General features: G+C 39.6%; 1 protein-coding gene across 3 annotated transcripts in view; it reads right to left on the bottom strand.

Moving 5' to 3' along the window:
• LYPD6 (LY6/PLAUR domain containing 6) overlaps positions 1-24,398 on the bottom strand; it is a 166,575-nt gene that overhangs the window by 7,161 nt on the left and 135,016 nt on the right. For 2 of the 3 annotated variants that reach the window (XM_009182208.3, XM_021923590.2), the window contains 2 exons: positions 14,603-14,733; positions 8,949-12,407 (listed from right to left, as the gene is read on the bottom strand). In XM_009182208.3, the coding sequence (XP_009180472.1) occupies positions 12,240-12,407; positions 14,603-14,733 (299 nt within the window). In that variant the 3' untranslated portion in view covers positions 8,949-12,239. Of the gene's footprint in view, positions 1-8,948; positions 12,408-14,602; positions 14,734-24,398 lie in introns of those variants that run through there. The other variant, XM_009182209.4, reaches the window with a different exon arrangement.

Below are 24,398 nucleotides of genomic sequence, written 5' to 3'. Positions count from 1 at the left end.
AGAGGAGGAATGTCCTAGAACAGCCCAATAAGCTTAAAGACACTCATGAAGAACTCAAGTATTCTAGCAACAGTCCCAGCTCAACTACTTTAAACTAGCAGGGTTCTTTGGTGGCAAGCAACAGAAACTGACCCTAGATAACATAAAACTTATTGGAATAAAAGGGGACTGGCTAGAATGATATATGGGAGCTCAGAGAATGGAAGGAGTCTGAAGAAACATGAGAAAGGACAGGTCTGATTCCTGGTATAAGGGCTGATTCCTGCTGCTTTGTAGCTGATGGTCTGTGTAGTCAGAGTAACAATGAGAAGAAAGCCAGTTCCTCCATAATAACTACCTTCTTTGTCAAATGCTTGTCTTAGAATTAGAATATGAATAAGCTGTTGTGTCTATCTTAAATTTCTTGATTTTTATAACTGCATTCTGCTTATGATAGAGAATATCTTTGTTCTTAGGAATGTTGAAGTATTAAGGGATAAGGAGGCATGGTGCTTGTAACCTTCCTTAAAATGGTTCAGAACACAAACTGTAATATATTATTAGAGACAAAGAGAATGATAAATCAAATGTGGTAAAATTTAAAAATTAATGTGTCTTGATATACGTTTGGAATTATTTTAAAGTAAGTAGTTTTAAAAGAAATATTTTTTAAAGTCATTTTCTCCAGATTATCTCATCCAAAATCAGTACAATTTGCATCTCTGGGGGTAGGATTCCAACAGTAGTAGATTTTAAAGCTCCCCAGGGACTGCACTGGGCAGCCACAGCTGGGAACCAGGCTCCCAGGGTCTGAGCCCTGAACTGGGTTAAACGCAACACTTCTGAGGAACCCCTAAAGTAATAACAACCATAAACTTAACATATATAGTCTTAAGCATTTATTATATTTATGTTTTTCATTATAAAAGTAATATAACTACATTGCATAAAATTGGAAAATTTTTTTTAAAAGAAAAAAGTTATTACCATAACATAAACAAAGAAAGGATTTTGATTTATTTTTTCTGAGCATTTTTTTTTTGGTGTTTTTTTGTTTGTTTGTTTGTTTGTTTGTTTGTTTGTTTTTGAGACAGAGTTTTACTCTTGTTGCCCAGGCTGGAGTGCAGTGGTGTGATCTCAGCTCACCGCAACCTCCACTTCCCAGGTTCAAGTGATTCTCCTACCTCAGCCTCCCGAGTAGCTGGGATGACAGGCACGCACCACCACACCTAGCTAATTTTGTATTTTTATTAGAAATGGGTTTCTCCATGTTGGTCAGGCAGGTCTCGACCTCCCGACCTCAGGTGATCCACCCGCCTCGGCCTCCCAAAGTGCTGGGTTTACAGGCATGAGCCACCATGCCCAGCCTTCTCCAAGCATTTTTTAATGTACATATTTCCTTCCTACATAGTATGACATATTGAACATATGGCTTTAGCACTATTTTCATTTGACTTGAAAATGTCTGTAGAGCAATCATTTTTGTTGATAGTATATCAAGTGGATGTGCTGTTACTGACTTAACTATTCCCTTACTTTCGTGTATTTAGGTTGTCACAATTTGTTTTTTGTTTTGTTTGGAATTACAAATAATGCTTCAAGGAACAAATTTGTCCATAACACTGTTTCTAATATTTCAGGCCACTTTACAGAAGTAGGATTATGGGGTCAGAATATGTCCATTCTCATAGCACTCAACACATACTGCCAAATTGCTTTGTGAAAGAGCTTTAACAATTTATGTGGCAACCAGAAAGAGATGCTAGTTTTACAGCATTTGACATTATACATTTTTTAGTGCAAACTTAAATATATGAAGATGTGTCAGAAGTAGGCCAGGACTAGCAGAAACATGACCTCAATTTTAACTCTTGCTGTGTTACTTACTAGCTGTGATGTTTTGAGATTGTCCCATACTCTTTCTTCCTCATTTTATGGGTCTACTTCACATGTTTACAGAGCACCTCCTATGTTCCAGGCACTGTTCTCCATGCTGGGAATATGTATTGCTATAGGTCAGGACTCTTGAGAAGAAGGCTCTGAGATGGAGATTAGTGTGCAAGAGATTAGGGACTGTTCTTGGTATCGACACTTGTGGAAGGGAGGTGACAGATGCAGGCTTGAACAGAGAGGGGAGCTGGGCTGCAATGAAGTCTCAGTGAACCCCACGTGAGCTCTGAAGATGGGATATACCTTCAAAGGTGTCCAAGGGAGGTGATGGGGGCTGGGCCTTTATATTCTTACTTTGCTCCATGACTGCTGCATGTAGGGGCTGCCTAGGGAAGGGGGCATGGCCTTGGGTGAGGCAACTCTCTTCAGCCCCATGGCTTCACGAGGAGGACTACGATCAGAGGGCTGCTGGGGCAACGCTCCCCCAACAGCGAGGAAACAATCATTCCTGAAGGGAAATCTGGGTGGTGCACGGCAATACCACTGCAAGTGATGAGCAAAGCAGACAATGGTCCTGGCCCCATGGAACTTAGAGCTAGAAGGAGAGCCAGGCACTGATATTACAGACACAAACACCCCACACACACATGAAGACAAACTGAAAAGCACTGTGAAGGGAAAGTTCAGGGTCGCATAAGAGTGGGCAACAAGGGGACTTGATCTAATTTGGGGGTGTCAGGGAAGATGTTCTTGAGGAAGTGATAATGAGCTGAGATATGGAAGGTATAAAGGGGGTCAATGGAGAGAGGGTGAAGAGTACACCTGGCAGAGGAAAGAACACTGTGCAAACAGCTGAGGCTGGAGGAAGCACAGTGTTCAAAGAAAAACAGAGGCTGGGTGCGGTGGCTCACGCCTGTAATCCCAGCACTTTGGGAGGCAGAGGCGGGCTGATCACCTGAGGTCAAGAGTTTGAGACCAGCCTAACATGGTGAAACCCTGTCTCTACTAAAAAGACAAAAGTTAGCCGGATGTGGTGGTGCATGCCTGTAATCCCTGCTACCTGGGAGGCTGAGGCAGAAGAATCACTTGAATCCGGGAGGCGGAGGTTGCAGTGAGCCATTGCATTCCAGCCTAGGCGACAAGAGTGAAACTCCGTCTCAAAAAAAAAAAAACCGAAAAAAAAAAAAAAAAAAAAAAAAAAGAAGAAGAAAAGAAAGAAAAGAAAAGAATAAAAACAGAGTGGCAGGTACCTTTCAAGTCAAAGGGCATGTAACAGGCATGACACCATGGAGGAAGGCTGTGTGGCCAGTGCAGGGGGACTTGCTGGCCCATAGGGAGGGCTTGTTTTCCACCCCATGAACAATGTGAAATTCTTGAATGGTATTAAGTAGATGGGTAACTTAATCAGGTTTGCATTTTAAAATCTACTTCTGGCTATGAAAAATGGATTGAAATAGGGCAAGAAAGGATGGGTGAGATCAGTAAGGATGCTGGGAAAGATGTGATCATAGCTGGGACCAGAGGGGTGGAAGTGGACATGGAAAGGAGTGGGTAGACTTGAAAGAGAAAAAATGGACAGGATGTGACAGATTAGACCTGGGAGGTGAAGTAGAGGGAAGTGTGAAGGAGAAACCCAGGTTTCTGGTCCACACAACTAGATGTCAATGCTGTTCACTGAGATGGGGACACTAGACGAGGTGAGCCTGAGTGTGGATGATACATTTGGTTTTGGTCACTCTTGCATTTGAGGTGCTTGAGTTTGAGGAGTCATACAAATGAAGTGTTGAGTAGATGATTTGCGGAGAGCATTCTAGAATTCATATAAGGAATCTGACGGGGAGAGATTATTTGTCAGTCACTGACGAATGGCTGGAAACTTAAATAACAGGTAAGGAGGAATCAACCAGGAAAGATTATAGAATGGAGAGGAATCTTAGCAACAAACTTTGAGGAACTCTGACATTTAAATTTGTATAGAAAGAAAGCAGGTTTTCTAAGTAGGAAAGCTCCTAGGAGTGGGTGGTTCATGGAAGTTAATGGAAGTATTTCAAGAAGGAGGAACTAGGCGAAGTGTTGAACGAAGCTGAGAAGTTAGGTGAGGAGAGGACTGAGAAGTGACTGTTTGGCTGAGCAACTTGTCCTTCATTAGTGAATTCGGTGAATTCACTGTGAAGCCCGAGGACAGACTGGAGTGGTATAATGAGTGGGTGGATTGTGAGGAAATGGGGTCAGTGAGCACAAAAGTCTTTCAAGAGGTTTGGCTGTAGAGAGTACTAAAGAGAGGGGGTAGCTGGATGGAGAAGTAGGTTTTAGGTCAATTTTCCTTTGTTTTGCTTTTATGATGTGTGAATGTGGGTGGGACAGATCCAGTTCTTTCAACTTTATTATTCCCTTCGAGTAAGTACCAGGGGTAAAATGCCCCAGGTAGCAGGTGGAAAAATAAAGTAAAAGTATCCAGAGTTATGCTCAAAAGAGGCATTTCCTAGACTGAATCAAATGTTCATTTCCAGAGCCAAGTGCAGTGCTTCACTCCCGTAATTCCAGCACATTGGGAGGCTGAGGCTGGCAGATCACTTGAGGTCAGGAGTTTTTGACCAGTCTGGGCAATACAGGAAGACCCCATCTCTACAAAAAAGTAAAAAGTTAGCCAGGTGTGGTGGCACACACCTGTAGTTCTAGCTACTCAAGAGGCTGAGGCAGGTGGATCATTTGAGCCCAGGAATTGGAGGCTGCAGTGAGACATGATTGTGTCACTGTACTCTAACCTGGGCAACAGAGTTGAGACCCTGTCTTTAAAACACACACAAACACACACACACACACACACATACACACATCTCTATATACCAAAAGGTGAATTCCCTGTCTTCTGAGAATTTGGGTATTTGTCTACCCTATTTGTTCAGTGGCTAGAACCACTGAACAGGGGCTCTGAGGACCCTAGTGAAAATCATATTCCTAGTAGGCTGCCTTGGTACTCCAGAATTCTCAAGGTGAGTATGTAGAGAAACCCTCGCTGTCCCACTGTCTTTAAAATTAAAGTGGTTATGAGCCCAGCTAATCAAGTTGGTCTGGAGTGCTCTAAAAACATCAGGTAGTTTTTGAAAGCTCCCCTACCCCCAGGTGATTCTAACAGGCAGATACTAGCTAACAAACTGGAAGGGCAACAACCATCAAAGATGAACAATAATAATCACAGAAGCAGCCTTAGTGAAGACCAATCTATAAAAATTAATCACGGATGAGTCTATTGGCAAGTTATATTTACCTACAGCTAATTACCGATTTCTCTCAAGACTGACGTCACAGCTTTCCTAAAATCCACATCCGTGACCTTTTGATGCTTGTCTGAGAAGGGGACTCTTTTCACTAGTCTGACATTCTCATTTTCCAAGTATTGGATTAAATATTATTTTCCCTGGGGAATCTTCTCTCACCTCTAATCTGAAGCCAGACCTATACTCTGGTTGTTTTTAAGATCCTCAGATCTATCCTGGCTGAAACATCCACTATGTTTTTCTTCCTAAATACTCCAAATAGGCCTTTCAGGGTTTTTTTGTTTTTGTTCGTTTTTGTTTTTGTTTTTTTTAAGACAGTGTCTTGCTCTGTTGCCCAGGATGGAGTGCAGTGGCACAATCTCGGCTCACTGCAACCTCTGCCTCCCAGGTTCAAGCGATTCTCCTGCCTCAGCCTCCCAAGCAGCTGGGATTACAGGTGTGTCCCACCATGCCTGGCTAATTTTTTTGTTTGTTTGTTTTTCTAGTAGAGACAGTGTTTTGCCATGTTGGCCAGGCTGGTCTCGAACTCCTGACCTCAGGTGATCTGCCCTCCTCGGTCTCCCAAAGTGCTGGTATTATAGGTGTGAGCCACCATGCCTGGCTGACCTTTCAGTTTTTTCAAGATGACTTTAAAGAAAAGGCATTCATGGGAGGTCTGATGGTACATCTCATGTGGTCTCAGGCTGTCTCACATCAAGGAGGATGTGTTTCTACACAGCACACTTGGTATTTAGGGAGGTGGCAAAACATACACAAGGTTATTAAGTAATTAAACATATTAAAGTCAAGGATGGGCCCAACCCTTTGAGTGTTTAAAGCCTTTAAAGGCAGGGACAAACCCAGTGCCGACATGTGCCAGGACTGAGCCAGGCTGAGTCATGAGTGAGTCCAGAAGTGTTCTCTCCCACCACTGACATCTACTCAGCCCCTTTCCACCCAAAGCACCTCAGTGCCAAGCTTCTCAAGCATGATCCCTCTCCCCAAACAACTGGTCTTCACATGCCACTGTGTGATGTGGGTTGCTCGCTGTTCACAGACCTTTTTTATGGTTGGGAGAAACTAGGGTCAGGGGAAAGCTTAGCCAGCAGGTAGCTGTGAAGCTGCACCACCAGCCATCGCCAGGGGCACACCAGTGGGGGGGGGGGGGGGTGACGGCATGTGCTCAGACTCTGGGTGCAAACTCCATGGGACCCAGTCACGCTCCTCTGGAGATGGAAGAGCAGCAAGACACTAAGTCTATTTTGAATTCTTCTCAAAGATGAATGGATTTATTGAGAGCATGGCTTATTTTTAGCCCCTCTCTTTGCATCATGGCTACATCCTGGTGGCATTTTGTTCATTTTGCCTAAATCCAACAGTTGCTTTTCAGATACACTTTTTCCCACTTTGACAACACAAGCCCTGTCACCACCCCAGGACATCAATGGAGGCCTGAACTCTGAGCATAGAGACAACACATGGTTTTGGGAGGCCAGTTTCTGACATGGGACATGCCATAAACCCCGAGAAAACCACTTCTGAATAACTGATAAGGTCTAATTTAGACACATCATTCTACCTTTTTAGGCTATAATTCTGAAAATGATTATTTTCCCAGAATATTTTTCTTCTCAAATGAGAATGAAAAAGTCTGTTTCCATTAGGCTAGCTTGCTGTCCTGCAAAACCTCGCCCTTTTATTCTCTACCCTTCACTACCATGATGGTCCTCATGAGACTGCCAATCCCACAGTAAAGGGAGAGGAGGTCTCTAAATTGTTTTCTATCACCCATGTCTTAAATTACTCTGAGCATCAAAGAAGGGACATTTTGATGAGCTTTATCTTTTAACACAAGCAATGTGTCATTCTCAGAGACAAATGATCTGGGTTCTCTAGGGTTCTTTTCTCTCCTGTATAAATCTAAGGGGGTAGACTATCTAGAAAACAGATGTTTTCTAAGGTTCTACTTACTCTTTGTGACCTGAGAAATGGCTTTCTAGTAAAAGTGCCAGAGAAGGATGAGGCCATTATGCATGTCACCCTGGTGACGTGTGTGTGTGTGTGTGTGTGTGTGTGTGGAACAGAGTCCTGGATCAGGGATCAAAATCCTTGTAGTATAAACTACCAGTGGGGCCTCCCAAAATCACTCCAAAGCTTTAGCTATGAAAGCTATAAATGGGGTCATGCTGATCAACTGAAGCAAGGTATATAAAAGTGCTTTGCAAATAGTCATATACAAAAATTATTCTTTTGGAGTAATAGAAAAGAGGACCCCAGATAAATTTCTTAGGCTCTAGATTTTAGGTCTTTACCCAGTTTAAAATACAGTTATGTAGAGGTCCCCCAATCCAATTCCAGCAACTGCAATGGAGTTAAAATTTGTCAAAGACAATAAACAGCAAGACAATAGTAATTGCTAATGAGACAGGCCATAATTTTTTTAAATAGCTAGAGAGAGTAACTGCTGAAAGTGAAGGCTTCATTTGAAAGACATTTTGGAAATCCGCATTGGTTTTGTAACATCAAATTATGTCAGAAATGTTTATTTTTTTTAAATCATAGGCCTGTTTTCAGTAGACTCTAGTGAAGAGTGCCCCAAGGTAGTCATGATGCTTCATGTCCATGCCTTACTCCTGCCCCAAGTTCAGGTGCAATCTTAGAAAAATATCTGAATCTTTAAGTTCAAGTGCCCCCGGTTATGACGAGAATTTAAAACAGATTCTCAGTGTTTTCATGTACTTCACTCCTAGTAGGTAAGTTAAAGATATAAAAACATTTGTAAGCACTCTTTAAGTATTTCAGATAAAAGATACTGTAACACAGCCAAGGCAGCACTTCTAACTTTTACAGAGCTGGCATGCCCTAAATCTTGTTTGTAAATAAAATAAATGTGTTAGGAAAGGGATATGAAATACATTTATAAAGTGAAGAATTTCTTTAAAACTCCTTTGGGAGGCTGAGCCAGGTGGATCATGAGGTCAGGAGATCGAGACCATCCTGGCCAACATGGTGAAACCCTGTCTCTACTAAAAACACAAAAATTAGCTGGGTGTGGTGGTGGACACCTGTAATCCCAGCTACTCGGGAGGCCGAGGCAGGAGTCTCAGTAAGTGTGAGACTGCGCCATTGCACTCCAGCCTGGTGACAAGAGCGAGACTCTGTCTCAAACAAACAAAAAACCCACATTAAGTAAACATGTAAGTCTGTATCTTCAAAATCAAATTTTCTAAAAGCACAGTCCACCTGCAGTACCATTGACATTAAACAGACATAACTATTCACGGAGATCAGCAATAAGAGCTATCTTCACGTAAGTACCACACTTTTAAGGAGCATCAGTGACCAACTGTGTCACTGATTCAGACCAAGAGAAAACATATTAATTTGTGGAAAAGATTTCCCTGGAAATTTCAAAACATAAGTAATTAATGAACAACCAGAGGTTGGGCACAGTGGCCACATGTATAATCCTAGAACTTTGGGAGGCTGAGGTGGGAGGATTGCTTGAGCCTCAGAGTTTGAGGCCAGGCTGGGCAACATAGTTGGATTCTATCTCTGCAAGAAATGTCATTAAAACCTAGCCAGGTGTGGTGGCACATGCCTATACTGTAGTCCAAGCTACTCGGAAGGCTGAGGCAGGAGGATTATCACTTGAGCCCAGGAGTTTGAGGCTGCAGTGAGCCATGATGGTGACACTGCATCCCAGCCTGGGCAACAGAGCAAGACCCTGCTGTCTCAAACAAAACAAAACAAAACAAAAACAAGGAGGAGGAGAATAATCAGGAATCACCAACAAGCTGACATTTTTCAAGCTTGCTTTTGATGTCTATCACTTCACTAAGAAAAATATAATAAATTCATTATATAGATAAAAATGACATGTACACTATTCCAATATTTGTTTCCTGTTGCAGGAGAAACCATCAAGAGGAAATCTTTTCTGGTGTATTATCATTAACACAACCCCCAAAATAGAGTAAGATTTAAAAATAGTTAATAGGGTGGTATATTTACACATACACACACATAATTTTTATATTTCCTGATTTAACAAAGACATGCTCTTGGGAAGCTGTAGACCTTATTGAAAAGTCTGGTCGTCTTTCCTTCTTTTATTTTCTGCAGTAAACAGACTGTATGAATCATTTGGCATTGGTGAATTGTGTTCTATCTTCTCATGCGTGTATTCTTGTCTATACAACTAGAAAGCGAGCCTCCGGAAGCAAGTTCCCTGTGGTGCTAATAAGCCCAGTGCCTTGTACATAACCTGGGTGCATTAATCATTGATTGACATTTGCATTTGCAGGGAGGAGCCTGGTAAGAGACACTCAAAACCTTTATTATTGATTTACAAAATGTACAATATTTACAAAGTTTAGGCATTAATCCCATATTGACATGAATGCTGTGGAGGGTCTAAAAATAAATATGTGGCACATAGCTTAATATACACATCATGGCTCTTTACACTTAAGCCATTACCAATGGTGAAATTTAATGGAGAATTTAATGTGTTAGAAAAGTCAGATGGCTGACCAGTCCTGGACCTTCCATGTGAATGACCTCCCTTGGCTCCTTGAGGCTGGAGATAGTGAGCAAATCACTTTCTTTCAAGAGAATTAAACACAAGCCATTCTGACAGGCACATGGGATGCACGCAGCAACATCTATGCAGAGTCTGCAAGCACTCCCTGGGTGGCAGTTGAATCTGCACCACTGTGGAACTGATCCCCGTACATCAGCCAGGGGGGCTTTGGTGTGGTCACTTTCTTGTTTCTTATTCAATCACATGCAGTACTTGGAAGATGTCAGTGGAGTGTAATCATGCACAAAAATGGTACTTGCAGGTATGTACAACATCAATTTTTCATTGTCTTATAGCATCTTTAGATGCAACATCAACTATCTCCTCTTTTAGCAAGAGGGATGAATGAGGAAGCCAAACCCCTACTCCCCAAAGAAAAAACATCATCTGGGGACACATGCAAATGGCATCCTGCAACAGCAGGGCGAGATAAACTCCACATGATAAGATAGATGAATTCCCATAAAGTCAGGCCTGAAAGTATTTCTACGGGGATAATTCCACCTTTCCTCTTCAATCCCACCTCATCCCACATAACCTAAATCTGAAGGAAACGGCTTCACAACATTGTGTTTGAGTTTTGGTACCTCCATTTGGAAAGTGGAAATACTAGTAACATTCCTTATAGGATTCTTGCAGGGATTAATCCTAACTTATGTAAAGTGCTTAGCATAGTGCCTGGCACATATGAGGTGCTTAATAAATGTCTTGCTTTCTCTCCCTCTACTTTCCTACCCCAATTAAAAGTAACATATTGATAAGCCTAACAAACTCTGAATTAAGGCCATTTGATGCAATTTAGATTATTTTGTATCAGAGTTACTGCTGTCAGTTCATATTTAGTCCCTGAGGGAGTCTCATTTTATGAGCCAGAGACATTTTTCTATGGAGGGCAGATGGACCCTGACAACACTGTCCTCTTTATTAGCCATGGTTCTACCAAGTTTCACACAAACACATCCCAAAACCCTGCACAGAAACTTAGACCAGTGATGGTCACCACCTGAATGATTCCTGGACACCATCACTGAGGAAACCATGAGAAAAATCCTTGAGACATATTGCTCTTGCTCACATGTTAACTTTTTCAACACTGGTGCAAGTATTATAGATAACTTTCAATAAACATATATTAAAAGCTCTACCACTGTTGAAAAATATGTATTCTAATTTGATCACTTTGTTCAGAATAATGAATTTTTTAGAATATATTTTAGTTTCTAGTTATGCCTTACAAAAATAAATACTGTTTAAATTATTTACAAGGAAGAAGAAAAATCATAACTTGGGGTACAAAAAATACAGGAAGGATGACAAAAACTTTACCATCTACTTCAAAAATAATATCTAAAAGAAATAAAAATTTCCCATTGAGTCTCCTTGTGAGTCTTGCAATCACCCCACTGGTCTACTTTCTCCTCATCATCGCATTTTATGCCTTGCTTCCCTATCATTCTAAAGACAATTTAATGCAGATTCTTCTCCATAAAGTCACTGGGGATTTGGAAGTGGGAGCTCTTTGGCAGTACGAACTGCCGACGGAGTAAGAAGCTGGCTGAGCCACTTAGTTGGCCCTCAGAATGAACTAGGACTCATCTCCACACATTTTCCTTTCATTCTGAAATCCTCTGTCTAGATTACCTATGGCTGAATAGAGCCCCATATCTGGGGAAAACAACTCCATCCTGGTTTGGGGCTCTGGACACAATTGACTCAGGTGGAATCTAGGATCTCATGAAGCAGAATTAGGTGCCAAGTCAAGGAGAAGGCCGATCTCACCAATTACATGAAGTATATTATATGAAGAATATATTATAACACAGCCACTTTATGGACATTGGCTCCATTAAGTTGGGGAAAATCCTCCTCCAGGCACCCCCACAAATGTAATGAACTTTTATGATTGCCTTTTTGTCTTCTGCACGGAACAGAGGGAATGTAATTCCCAGCACTGGGAGAAGAATGTTAAGAAAATTAATTGAACAAATGGCTGGAATTGTTGGAATTACTACTCTTCCAGGGACTCAGTCAGAATTTCCAAGGAAACAGTCCATTCGTTTTGGAGTCAATGTTTTAAAATTCTAAAGCTACAAATGAATTCATGATTATATTTAAATCAATGGTTCTTTACTTTTCTCCAGAAAAGCCCACATCTATACATGCCCCTATAACATACTCCTAATATCTTAAGAGTCTCAGGACCTACTGCATTTCATGCACGTATTCTTCCAAATTAAGAACCCCAGATCTCGATAAATGCAGAACTACTTCTTGGAATGAAAACAAGGGTTTATGGTATGGAACTTGGGCTGTACTGAGAGAAGGCTTTGATGGGTCCTGGTTAGACTCAAAATGGCTACAATGAAGCAACATTTATTCCTCATGGTAAGTGGCAATGCTTGGCTGTGATGACCTCCAAGAGTGTTGTGTCACATGTGTGTAATTACTGTCAGGCCAATGACTCATGCAGGACTGTGGACCATTGAGATCCCCACGGATCGCTATTAACACATGGAGCCACTGAGCTGCTATAACATGAGCCCTAACCACAACCACAAGCAGGACACTATCACTGACATACAGCGTGGGTGCCTGTTTGTCTGATTTATAGGTGACGTCGTGGCAAATGTGGCATCAGTTTCATTTCGGGGCAGCGGCAAGTTACAGATATTTCCTTCACAACAAGAAGTGCAGACCTGAAAGAAAGGAAGAAAAAAAGATAATGAGAAGCCAGCATGTCTTGGAAGGAGGCAGGGTTTTTGAAGGAACTGTCACCCACATGGCAAGATGCAAGTCAAAATTACCTGATCTATGAAGGAGATGCCAACTCTATGTTCAGGAAGGCTGGGGATAATATTTCATCTAGAAGCAATCTGGTCAACAGGAAAACTCCCCAGGCTAAACTTCAAGAGATCTAGGTGGCCGGGCGCGGTGGCTCAAGCCTGTAATCCCAGCACTCTGGGAGGCTGAGGTGGGCGAATCACGAGGTCAGGAGATCGAGACCATCCTGGCTAACACGGTGAAACCCCGTCTCTACTAAAAAAATACAAAAAACTAGCCTGGCGAGGTGGCGGGCGCCTGTAGTCCCAGCTATTCGGGAGGCTGAGGCAGGAGAATGGCGTAAACCTGGGAGGCGGAGCTTGCAGTGAGCTGAGATCCGGCCACTGCACTCCAGCCCGGGCGACAGAGCGAGACTCCATCTCAAAAAAAAAAAAAAAAAAAAAGAGATCTAGGTTTTGTTTCTGACACCCCCCTACTCATACGATTCTTAGAAAGGTGTGTAGCCTTCCTGGGCCTCAGTTATTTCGCCCTTAAAATGGGAATAAGGAAACTCGTCCTTTTTCCATGAGGCTCTTTCTGACTACTTGAGGAAGAGAGGGTAAGCCTTCATTTGCTAAGTTTTCAAGTGAGAGTCAAGTGGCAACAACCCAGGTAATTTCAACTTGTGTACTGACTTTCATAGAACTGTTTGCATAAGTGTCTCCATTCTCATTGGGTGAGTTAATGTTTGAAGGGTTTTCATTCATGCAGCTATTCCTGCTTTACACCACCTTACTTGTAGATCATAAGAAAGAAAGAAACCCACAGAGTTAGTGCAAAAATTGTCTTGGGGCTACACAAAGTATAGACCAGCAGCTCCAACATCAGCTGGGAGTTTGTTACAAGTGCACAATCTCAAACCTTGCCCCAGACGGAGAATTAGAACTACATTTTAACAAGATTCCCAGGTGATTCCTAGTCATGGGATGGTTATTAATAATATTCTATACAGTCATTATCCTGCAGGGATTTGAGTCTTTAGTCACAGTTGACATGTGCCAGGAAGACACTATAATATTGCAGAGATAGATTCCAAACCAGAGGTGAGTTGGAATTCTGTGCCTGTTACTTACCAGCTGTGTGACTGAGCATATGACCCAACTTCTCTAATCCTTAACTTTCTCCTTAGTAAAGAGGCCACAGTAACTCCTCAGAATCAAGTCCAATTTGCTGGAGAGGTCAGGGAAAGCCTTTGGTTTTACTCAGTTTGAACCAGGAGCAGAGTAGGCAGATTATATTTAAAATTTTAATTATTAGTGTATTCAAGAGGTTGCTTGAAAATTAGGTGTCTGCCTTAAGAAAAAGAAGCCCTTACTGACAGTGCTGTTCCCAGGTATTGAGAGTGGACATTGCCCAAACCAGCAGGAAGGCCACCTGCAGGAGAAGTGTTCAGCTGCTAAATAAAGGCCAAGGCCTGATATGTTAAGGTCACAGGTACAGACAGCAGGAAGGCGAGGCTGCCTTTCTGTGATCTTTATATGGCCCTTCAAGGCTACCTCCCAAGCTCATTTTACACTGAGCGCTTCTGTACATAGGCACCAGGTGTTTCCGTATACAGGCTTCTACAGGTACCAGGCGAAAAAGCTTAAGCAAACACACAAGATGGGTCTCTTGTCACCTAATGACTCAAGAGCCAACGGACCCTCGCCAAACAGACATCCCAGTCACAATATGAGCCCTACTTTACAGAAAGTTATCAAAGCTGAATTGCCTCAGTCCCCTTGTGATGAATGAACAGGGTACATCTGCAAAGCTTCACCGTGATGGGCATAACTGGTCCCTCGCTCCTCTTTTTTCTAGTAGCTTTATTACTTTCCTCTGAGTGAAGAAAGGGTTTACAATAACACTGAATACCCTCTTGATGTGTGTTTACACAATTTATATCAGTTGTCCTATGCTCTGGTATATATGTGTATTCTTTTAGAGCAAACACGAAAGGAAGAGTCTTTTCATAAAGACAGTCAAAAGGCAGCCTTCATGGGGGAATAAGAATCTGCTCATGATTACTGGCAGATGTCTGAAGAAAAGCAGCTGGCTATGTAGTACTGGTCACTTGCTCTGTTGCCCAGACCTTGTGGCCTTCATGCTCGGAGTCTCTGCAGCCAGTGGATAAGCACTCTTCCAGCGGGACGCAGCGTTTGGTGACTGAGATGCTGTTTCCTGTGACTTCCATTGTGTGCTGAGTGTAGCAGTATCTGGTCTCTGTCAACAGAGAAAATATATTTTATTTGAGATGGGAAATGTTGGCCCAACCTGCCTAAAAGGAAAATAACAGGAGTGTCAGCATTATCATTTCAGAAAAGACCTAATAGCACATAAGATGTGCATTGCTTTGAGTTTATGTCCACCCCCAAAGACCTCCTTGGAGAGCTCCACTGTGCCATGGTAGGAGGACAGTCTTCAAAGAATAAAGATTTCTCTGCCCAGCATTATTCCCATAAACCAAGACACAATGGTTTCTCCTTGCCTTTCAACAAATTTTGCCACTGGACTGATTTTTATTTTTAGGGGATGAGTGGTTTGGGGGGGATGACTTAAGAGGTATAAGTCATAGCAATTTTAAGGAAGATGAAAGGACAAAGAGGTTCAAAGAACTCAGGGTTAAAATGAGTTAGGCAGATAACAGCGGTCCTCAAGGAGATAAAACACTACAGCAGTGGCTGGCGTGTGTGTGTGTGTGTGTGTGTGTGTGTGTGTGTGTGTGTGTGTGTTGGGGGAAGCAGCTATTCACAAGAGCGGAACAATTCAAAACTTTGTGCTATTGCGCATAGCTGGGTCCAGGGTGCATTACAGAGGAAGACTGAAACAATAATGAACATTTTTCCAAAACTGAGGAGCTTCGTTTCTCCCTAGCATGATTTCAGTGTCTTCCTAGGACGACAGATGAAGGCCATGAAGGGAGTTTCCAGAGGTCCTTCTATGTCTAATGAATCTGAAAGCTTGTGATTTCTTCCAAAATTCTTTGGGGGAACTTTTTATGTGTAATTTAAAAACTAAAGAAAAATGGCTTTGTCAATGTAATTCTTTAAGACCTCCAGGCAATGTTCAGCTTTCTAAGTATGGGATTTAGGAGAATGTTCTTGCTCTCCTTTCACATTAAAAAAGAAAATGAATAATTCTTAAGAAATGTCACCGAGCTGTTTTTCATCCACATCTTGGACCCAACTTTGCATGCTTTATACATTTCAGATATTTAGTGGCTAATATGGAATTATGACCTCCTATGAGATTATTTATTAGGCAATAAAAAATCCCCCCTACCAGATTCTGTCATGATTTTGGCAGCTTTTAACTGAAGAACTAATGTCCAAAAAAGAAAGCATAAGAAAATTTTAGGTCCTGAGAATGAGCTAATACAGACCCATTAGCACATCCTGGAAGTCATCAAAACTCAGGGGTTTTAAGTCTTCCTAGAGACCCTCACCTGACAGGAATCCCAAATGGTTTCCAATTAAATCGTACTAAGAGCTGCCACATTCCCAGTGGTGATGCTATTGGTGGGTGTGCCTGGGCAGAGCGTGTGTCAACACCCTCCCCTAAATGCTGTCCCACACTGCATCCTGGCTGGAATTGTTAGTTGGATTGGGCTGAGACTTGCTCCAAGGTTGCTAAGGGTCCTACGGAGCTCTTTGGGAGTAGGGTAAGGTCATCTGGGGAGCTCACAATAAGAATAGTTGAAAGTTTTCTACCTGGCAATAATTCTCCCAAAGCCCTAAACTATGTTAACATTGGAGTGATAGCTTTTCTGATGAAGATGAGGCAGCAGCTCTCCTCTTTTTTAAGCCTTTGACAGGTTTTGAAAAATGGAGGCCGGTGGCCTGGGAGATTTACCACATCTTCTAAGAGGACTGGTTTACTTCTTTGGTATCAGACTCGATGGACGCTTTATGGTCACAATAGGTTCATCTTTCCCACCCCAACCCCAACTTCAAATGTTCTAGAGAGCAATAAAATCAGGAATGTTCTTATCTCCTGTCTCCTCTTCATGCAGACAGCTAAGAGCAGCTGCCAGAGGTTTTACTGCTCCAAATGTAAATCCGAGCAGATAAGATCATAGGCTTATGGAATAAGTAAATCACTACATAGCTGCAGTTTTGGAAATTAGCCTTTTCCTCCAAGTAGTGAATTATCCTGTTTTAAGTAAGCCTTAAAATAACAATTGGTGAACTTGATATGACTACTTCTTTGTTCATACTTTTCTATCTTTAACAAAATATCTTATACATTTATTAATGGACAGCGTATTCCATTGAATGAAAGTAGATACAACAACTGATGAAAATAATTTTTCAGGAAAACATGCAAAAGCTTAATACCTAGTAAGCTGATGTTTTGCCATTCTGGGGGTAGAAGGGAGATCAGTGCAGTAAGAATTTTTTCTTTTACTTCACCCAGTCCAATTCATGAAACAAAAATATACAGAGAACACTGCCCTCACTTCCAGCAGTACAGACCTCAGTGCTGAAGCATCAACCCCTCAAAAGCATTTATTTCACTTCTTACCTTACAAAACTCCTAGGTGAGTTATGAAATGTTAATGTGGAAAAAGGTTCTGTGGTTTAAGAAGTTTTGAAAATGCTCAAAGTTGAACAGGTTTCTTCAGTGCACAATTTATGAGAACCTTCTATATGTGTTGTGATCTTGTGATCTCCAACAGTATATTGGGGTGAACAGGCAGAATTTCCCAAGTAGAACTAGGTGGGCCACATTTGGCTTATCACTGGACTGGAGTAAGGATAAAAACCAAGTTTCAGCCACAGAGCATTGTTCTCCATGCATTTTGAAAACTCCTTGGGTTAGTAATGAGGTAATACGAGAATCAAGCCTGCTGATAACTTCACACTAAAAGGATTTCAAAGGCTTTTATCTAAAAGATAAAAAGATGAATTTGAATTTCCACCAGGTTAGTTTCAGTCTCTAAAATCTCATATTCTGCAACTACACGGTATTCCCAGAGGTTGTGAAACAAAAGTCTTTTACTATTAGATTCACAGGCATTCAACTAAAATCAGAAATGGAAAAGAGAACTTCATCAACAATTGGAAAATGTAATTTTTATGAAATTCACACCCATGTGCACGCATGCACACAGAGTTCATAATCTAGTTCTGAAATTTAAAAGTAACCCAAAGCCAAATTGCAAACTTTCATTTACCCACCAATATTGTTTTTAATAACAGAAACTATATTTAAACAAAACATACATAAGATGATTTGAATTGAGACATTACAAATGTCCAACTTCCTTATAAAAGGTTTTCTCACCGCTCAATTATTCTTCACGGTTCTGCTAGTTTTAGTTTCTTCATAAACATACAGGTTGATAAAAATGATGCTAGAGAATAATTCTTCATGTGCAAGAAAATTAATGGGTGGAGAATCATAATAATACTAAGAATTATATTGAAAAATGAAAAGCCAGTCGCAGCTGCCTGCTCTCTCCCTGCCACCATTCCTTACTGTTCACGCAGCTCTTCACTTCTGCCACCTACTTCCCTGCAACGACTGTTCCTTCTGCATCAAATTCCATGCCCGTTCCCCATGTCTGACCCTGTAGGATCTCTTTGTGACTCTGGGACTCTACTATGGATAACCTCATCTGTGGGACTCTCCATCCTAGACTTTAGAGTTCCGTCTTACAGATGTTCTCCTCATCTCTGGTCTCTCCACTTTCAACACTTTCCCTAATATGAAAGTCAATATTCTCCCGTGTTCTGTCCTTGAACCTCTTCTCACTCAAGTGGCCTCATCAAACTTCTGATGCCATGTCTTCAGTCTGACTCTTTCTCCTGAACTGCAGAACCAAATTACCAACTATTTTCTGGACACTGCCAGGATCACCTTACACCTAATGTGTCTCAACCCAATGCATTATCTCCCTCCCCTTTGCATCTTTTTATCTTCACATGTATCTATCTCAGGAAGGGACCTCCTGGTCCCTTCTCCAGTAACTTGAACTAGAAATCTGGAATCAGCTCAGACTTCTCCCTAATCTGGGAGTCTCCAAGTCCTCTGAAATGTCTCCATTATCCATCTGGTCTTTCCTATTCCATTTTCCATTTCCTCAATTCAGGACTTCATCGTTTCCTGTTTTCTTTGTCTCTAACATGCAACTCACCACACATGAAAGCATGAATGCCACCTAATTGTCAAGGAATCCTGATTGTTGAATTACTATGCCTATTTGGCCTACCTGAGTGGCTTGGGAATAGGCCATTGCTCTCTCTGCTCCTGAAGCTGTGTGTCAAGTGCATTGGAGTAACTGCTCTTCCCTGATAGAATCATCAATTAATTTCATTTCTAACTCAAAGCCTGGCATTTGAGACTTAGCCCTCATTACTCAAGGTTCTCCTTGATGGAGGCTCCAAACTATCTCACTGCCTCATAATACCTTGAGACATAGCACCACAACTTTTGACCATGCACAATGAAAAATGTGCATCCTTAGCTTGGTCTGCATATTTTTTCCTATCTTCTACTCCTGGATGCCTGGTATTCTTCAAGGCTCAATCCAAATGTGATAAATTCTGTGAAACCTTCCTGATCTTCCTCCCAACCAGGTCAGTGTTATCTCTCTTCTCCATGTTGCCCCAGTCCTTCTTAACTTTCTCATTTGGGGTATCTGGATTTCCTTTTGGATCCAAGTTTCTGATCAAAACAGTTGACCTTTTGTTTTTAAACTTTTTTTAAAATTTCACCTATTATTTTGAGATAACTGTAGATTCCCATACATTTGTAAAGAATACTAGTAACAGTGAGATCCTCTACACCCTTTACCTAGTTTCCCCAAATGGTAACAACTGCAAAACTATGGTATAATATCACAACTGTGATACTAACATTAACCCAGTCAAGATAAAGAACATCTTCACAGCCATAACCACCCCTCATGTTGACCTTTTATAGTCACACCCTCTTCCCTCCTGCTCCCACCCCTTCCCTAAGCCTTGGCAACCACTAAACAGTACTGCATTTCTATAATTTTGTCATTTTGAGAATGTTATATAAATGAGTCACACACATGTAATATTTTGGAATTCGGCATTTTCACTCAATCTCATTCACTGGGTTTGTTAATTTTTAAGAGTTTGTTAACTTTTATTGCTGAGTAGTATAGTATTCCACAGTATAGATGTTGAAAGGACATCCAGGTTTGTTTCCAGTTTAGAGATATTATTAATAAAGCTACTATGAACATTTCTGTAGAGGTTTCTGTGTGAATATAAGTTTTTACTTCTCTGTATGACTGACCAGAAGTGAAACTGCTGGGTTACATGGTAGTTGCATGTTTAGTTGTTTAAGAAACTGTCAAGCTGCTTTCCAGAGTGGCTATGCCATTTTACATTCCTACCAACAACGTATGAGTGACGTAGTTTCTCCTCCTTTTTACTAGCATGTGGCATTTTTCCTATTCTTTATTTTAGGTATTCTGATAGAAGTACAGTAATATCTCATGCTTGAAATTTGCATTTCCCTTATGGCTAATGATGTTACATATGTTTTCATGTGTTTATGTGCCATCTGGTTATCTTCTTTGGTGAAATGTCTGTTCATACTTTTCCTATTTTCTAATTATGTATTTTGTTTACTGGTGCGTTCTGAAAATTATTTATATATTCTAGATAGCAGTTCTTTGTCAGATATGTGATTTGCAAATATTTTTCCCATTTCATAGCTTGCATTTTCATTCTCTTAACAGGGTCTTGTGCAAAAAAGTTTTAAATTTTGATGAAGTTCAATTTATTACTTTTTCTTTTATGAGTCATCAAGAACCTCACCTAGCCCTAGATTTATGAAGATTTTTTTCTGTTTTTTCCTAAATGAGATATGTTTTTATATTTCACATTTAAGTCTGTGACTCACTTTAACTTTTGTAAAAGGTGTGCGACTTGGGCTAAGATTCATTTTTTGCCTGTGAATGTCCAGTTCCTTCAGAACCATTTGTTAAAAAGGTTATCTTTTCTCCACTGAATTGCTTTTACACCTTTGTTAAAAATTAGTTGGGCATATTTTTAAGGGTCTATTTATTCTGTTTAACTGATCTATGTCTATTTCTCTGCCAATACCACAGTCTTGATTACTACAGCTGTATATTAAATCCTGAAATAGGATAGTTTGATTCCTCCCACTTCATTCTTCTTTTTCAAAATCATTTTAGCTATCCCAGTTTCTTACCTTTCCATATAAACTGTAGAACACTTTTGTCTATATCTTAAAAAAAAAAAAAAAAAAAAAAAAACTCTTTCTGGGATTTTGACAGGAATTGTGTTAAACCTATATAACAATCTGTACAGAATTGACATTTTACTATGCTGTCTTTCAATCTATGAACAAGGTCTTTCCATTTATTTAAATTTTATTTTTTTCATTGATGTTTTGCAATTTTCAGCATACAAGTCCTATATATGTTGTGCTTAGATTTACCTGTAAGTATTTAATTTTTCTGAGCAATATAATGGTGTATTTTAAAAGGTATATATAAATGGTACATTTTAAATTTCAGTGTTCACATGTTAATTGATAGCATATATAAACACAATTGAGTTCTGAATTTATCTTATATCCTATGACCTTGCTAAACTCATTTATTAGTTCCAGGAATTCTCTTCAGATTTGTTGGAATTTTCTATATAGAAATCATGTTATCTGTGAAAAAGGACAGTCATTTTTTTCCTTTCCAATCTGTATGTCTTTTATTTATTTTTCTTGTCTTATTGCACTGGCTAGAACCTGCAGACTGCACTAAATAAAAGTAGTGAAAGCAGACATAATTGCCTAATCCTCTGTCTTAGCAGGAATGCACGCTGTCTTTTATCATTAAGCATAATGTTAGCTGTAGGTTTTTTATCGATGTTATCAAGTTGAACAAGTTTCTCTCTATTCCTATTTTTCTGAGAGGTTTTAATCATAAATGGTGTTTAATTTTGCCAAGATACAAACATGTGATTTTTCATCTTTAGCCTATTAATACTGTGGATTATATTGGTTGATTTTCAGAGATTAAACCAGCCTTGCATCCCTGGATTAAGCCCCACTATGTCATGGTGCACAATTCTTTTCACATATTGCTATATTCTATTTGCCAATATTTTGTTAAGAACTTTAGTGTCTATATTCATAAAAAATAATAGATTGGAATTTTGTATTTTATTTTTTGGTTTGTTTGGTGCTGTCTTGATCTAGTTTTAGTATCAGGGTAACTCCGGCTCCATAAAATGAATTGAGAAGTATTCCCCCTTCTCCTCTATTTTCTGGAAGATTTTGTGTAGAATTGGTGTTAATTACTCTATTAAAACGTGGTAAAATTCTCCAGTGAAATTATTTGGGCCTGAATAGTTCTTTTATGGGTGTTTTTAAGTTATAGAAAAAAATTTCTTAGTAGTTATAGAACTATTTATTTCATTTTAAGTGAATTGTGGTACTTTGTTTTTTGAGTTATGGTCCATTTCATCTAAGCTGTCAAACTTATGTTTTTGAGCTGTTCATACTATTATCTTATTTTCCTTTTCTTAGTACCTTAATGTTTTCCTCCAATGATTTTAACTGAAAAAATTGTATGTCTTTATAGTGTACAATGAAATGTTTTAGTATATGTATTCTCATTGAGTTTTATTCTTATAATTATTTCCTGCTTTTTGTTTAGGCTTTTTACTTTTGGTTTTTCTCTTCCTTTTCTACCTTCTTGATGTGTGAGCTTAGAGAGTTGATCTTCCTGTTTTTAAATAAGTGCATACAGTGCTATTAATTTCTGTCTCAGCACTCTTCATTGTCTTTTTAATTTCCCTTAAGACTTTATCTTTGATCTGTGGATTATTTAGATGTGCATTGTTTAGTTTTCAAGTGTTTGGTGATCTTCCTTTTATTTTTCTGTCATTGATCTCTAGTTTTGTGTGTCAGAAAACACTCTGTATGATTTCAATTTTTAAAAGATTGTCGAGGTTTGCTTTCTGGCCCAGGATATAGTTTATTTTGGTATGTGTTCCATAGTCACTTGAAAACAATGTATATTCTGGTGTTGCTGGATGGAGTGTTCTGTAAATATCAATTAGATTCTGTTGGTTAATGGTGCTGTTGAATTCCATATCTTTGCTTATTTTTTCTGTAGTTCTACCAGTTTTTGAAAGAGTGGTATTGAAGTCTCCAACCATAATTGCAGATTTATCTATTCCTGTTTTCATTTATATTATTCTGTTGCACATATTTTTCAGCTCTGTTATTTGATGCTTATATATTTAAGATTGCTGTATCTTCTTAGTGGACTGGCTTTTTTTATTATCATGCTATAATGTTCCTCTCTGACTCTGGTAATTTTGTTTGCACTGAAGTCTTTTGATTAATGTTTCCACATTATCTTTTTCTATGCTTTTAATTTGCTTATATAATTATTTTGAAGTAAATTTATTACAGATGACATATATTTGGGTCATGGTTAAACATATTCTGTCAATACATTTCATTTATTTTGTATATTTATGCCATTCACATTTAAGGTAGTTATTGATATGGTAAGACTTAAATTTTGTTGTTTTCTGTCTTTTTTTTGTTTTCTTTTTCTTACAGTCCTATGGGTTACATGAATGTTTTTTAGAATTCCATTGTGATTTATCTACAGTGCTTTTGAGTATATCCCTTTTTAAAATTGTTGCTTAGGTATTAAATTATATGCAAAACTTATCACATTCTGGTGGCATCGTAATTGTACCAATTACAGTGAAGTATAGAAAACTTACCTCTTGTAATGCCCTAATACCTTCCCTTGTTTGTAATAATTTTTTTTTTTTTTTTTTGAAACAAAGTCTTGCTCTGTCGCCCAGACTGGAGTACAGTGGTGTGATCTTGGCTCACTGTAACCTCTGCCTCCCAGGTTCAAGCAATTCTCCTGCCTCATCCTCCCGAGTAGCTGGGACTACAGATACCCACCACCATGCCTGGCTAATTTTTGTATTTTTAGTAGAGATGGGGTTTCACCAACATGACCAGGCTGGTCCTGAACTCCTGACCTCAGGTGATCCACGTGCCTTGGTCTCCCAAAATGCTGGGATTACAGGCATAAGCCATTGTGCCTGGCTATAATATAATTATATTAAATAATCCACTACAATATATTTATTAGAACCACATCAGACAGCATTATAATTTTTGCTTCAACTGTCAAACATAATTCAGAAAACTCAAGAGAATAAGGACATTCCATTGTACTGTATTGTAGTATAAAGTATGTTTACTAAGTTTTTTCTCCCTTTCTGATGTTTCAAGTTTCCTTCTTTTATCATTTCCTTTCTTCATATAGAGCTTCCTTCAGCCATTCTTTTAAGGTAGGTCTGCATCATATAGAGCTTCCTTCAGCCATTCTTTTAAGGTAGATCTGCTAGTGACAAATTCTCTCAGTTTTTCTTCCCTTGAAAATGTCTTAATTTCTTCATATTCCTGAGGGATATTTTCTCTGAATATAAGATTCTGCACTGATATTTTTTTTTCTTAACAGTTGAAAAATACTGTACCGTTGACTTCTGGTCTCCATAGTTTCTGATGAAAACATTTCATTGAACTGATTTTTCTCATATCAGATGTTCTTTTTCTCTTGCTATTTCAAGACCTTTTGTTTGCAGAAGTTTGATTATGTGTTTTTGTGTGGCTTGCTTTAGTTTTATCCTTTTTGAGTTTGCTCAGCTTCTTAGAAAAATGTTTAGCTGCTGTTTCTTTGAGTACTTTTTTCAGCTTCACCCTCTTTTTACTGTTCTCTTGGAACTCTGATGATGTAGTGTTAAAACATTTGTTACAGCTCCATAGATCTCTGAGGCTCTGTAGAAGTTTCTTTCCCCTCAGACTGTTTTCTATGTGTTGTTCAGATTGGATAATTTTTATTG

Source organism: Papio anubis, chromosome 10 (assembly GCF_008728515.1).
Source record: "Papio anubis isolate 15944 chromosome 10, Panubis1.0, whole genome shotgun sequence".
NCBI lineage: Eukaryota > Metazoa > Chordata > Mammalia > Primates > Cercopithecidae > Papio > Papio anubis.
The sequence above is the reverse complement of the archived record's forward strand: the minus strand, read 5'-3'. Positions and strand labels throughout refer to the sequence as shown.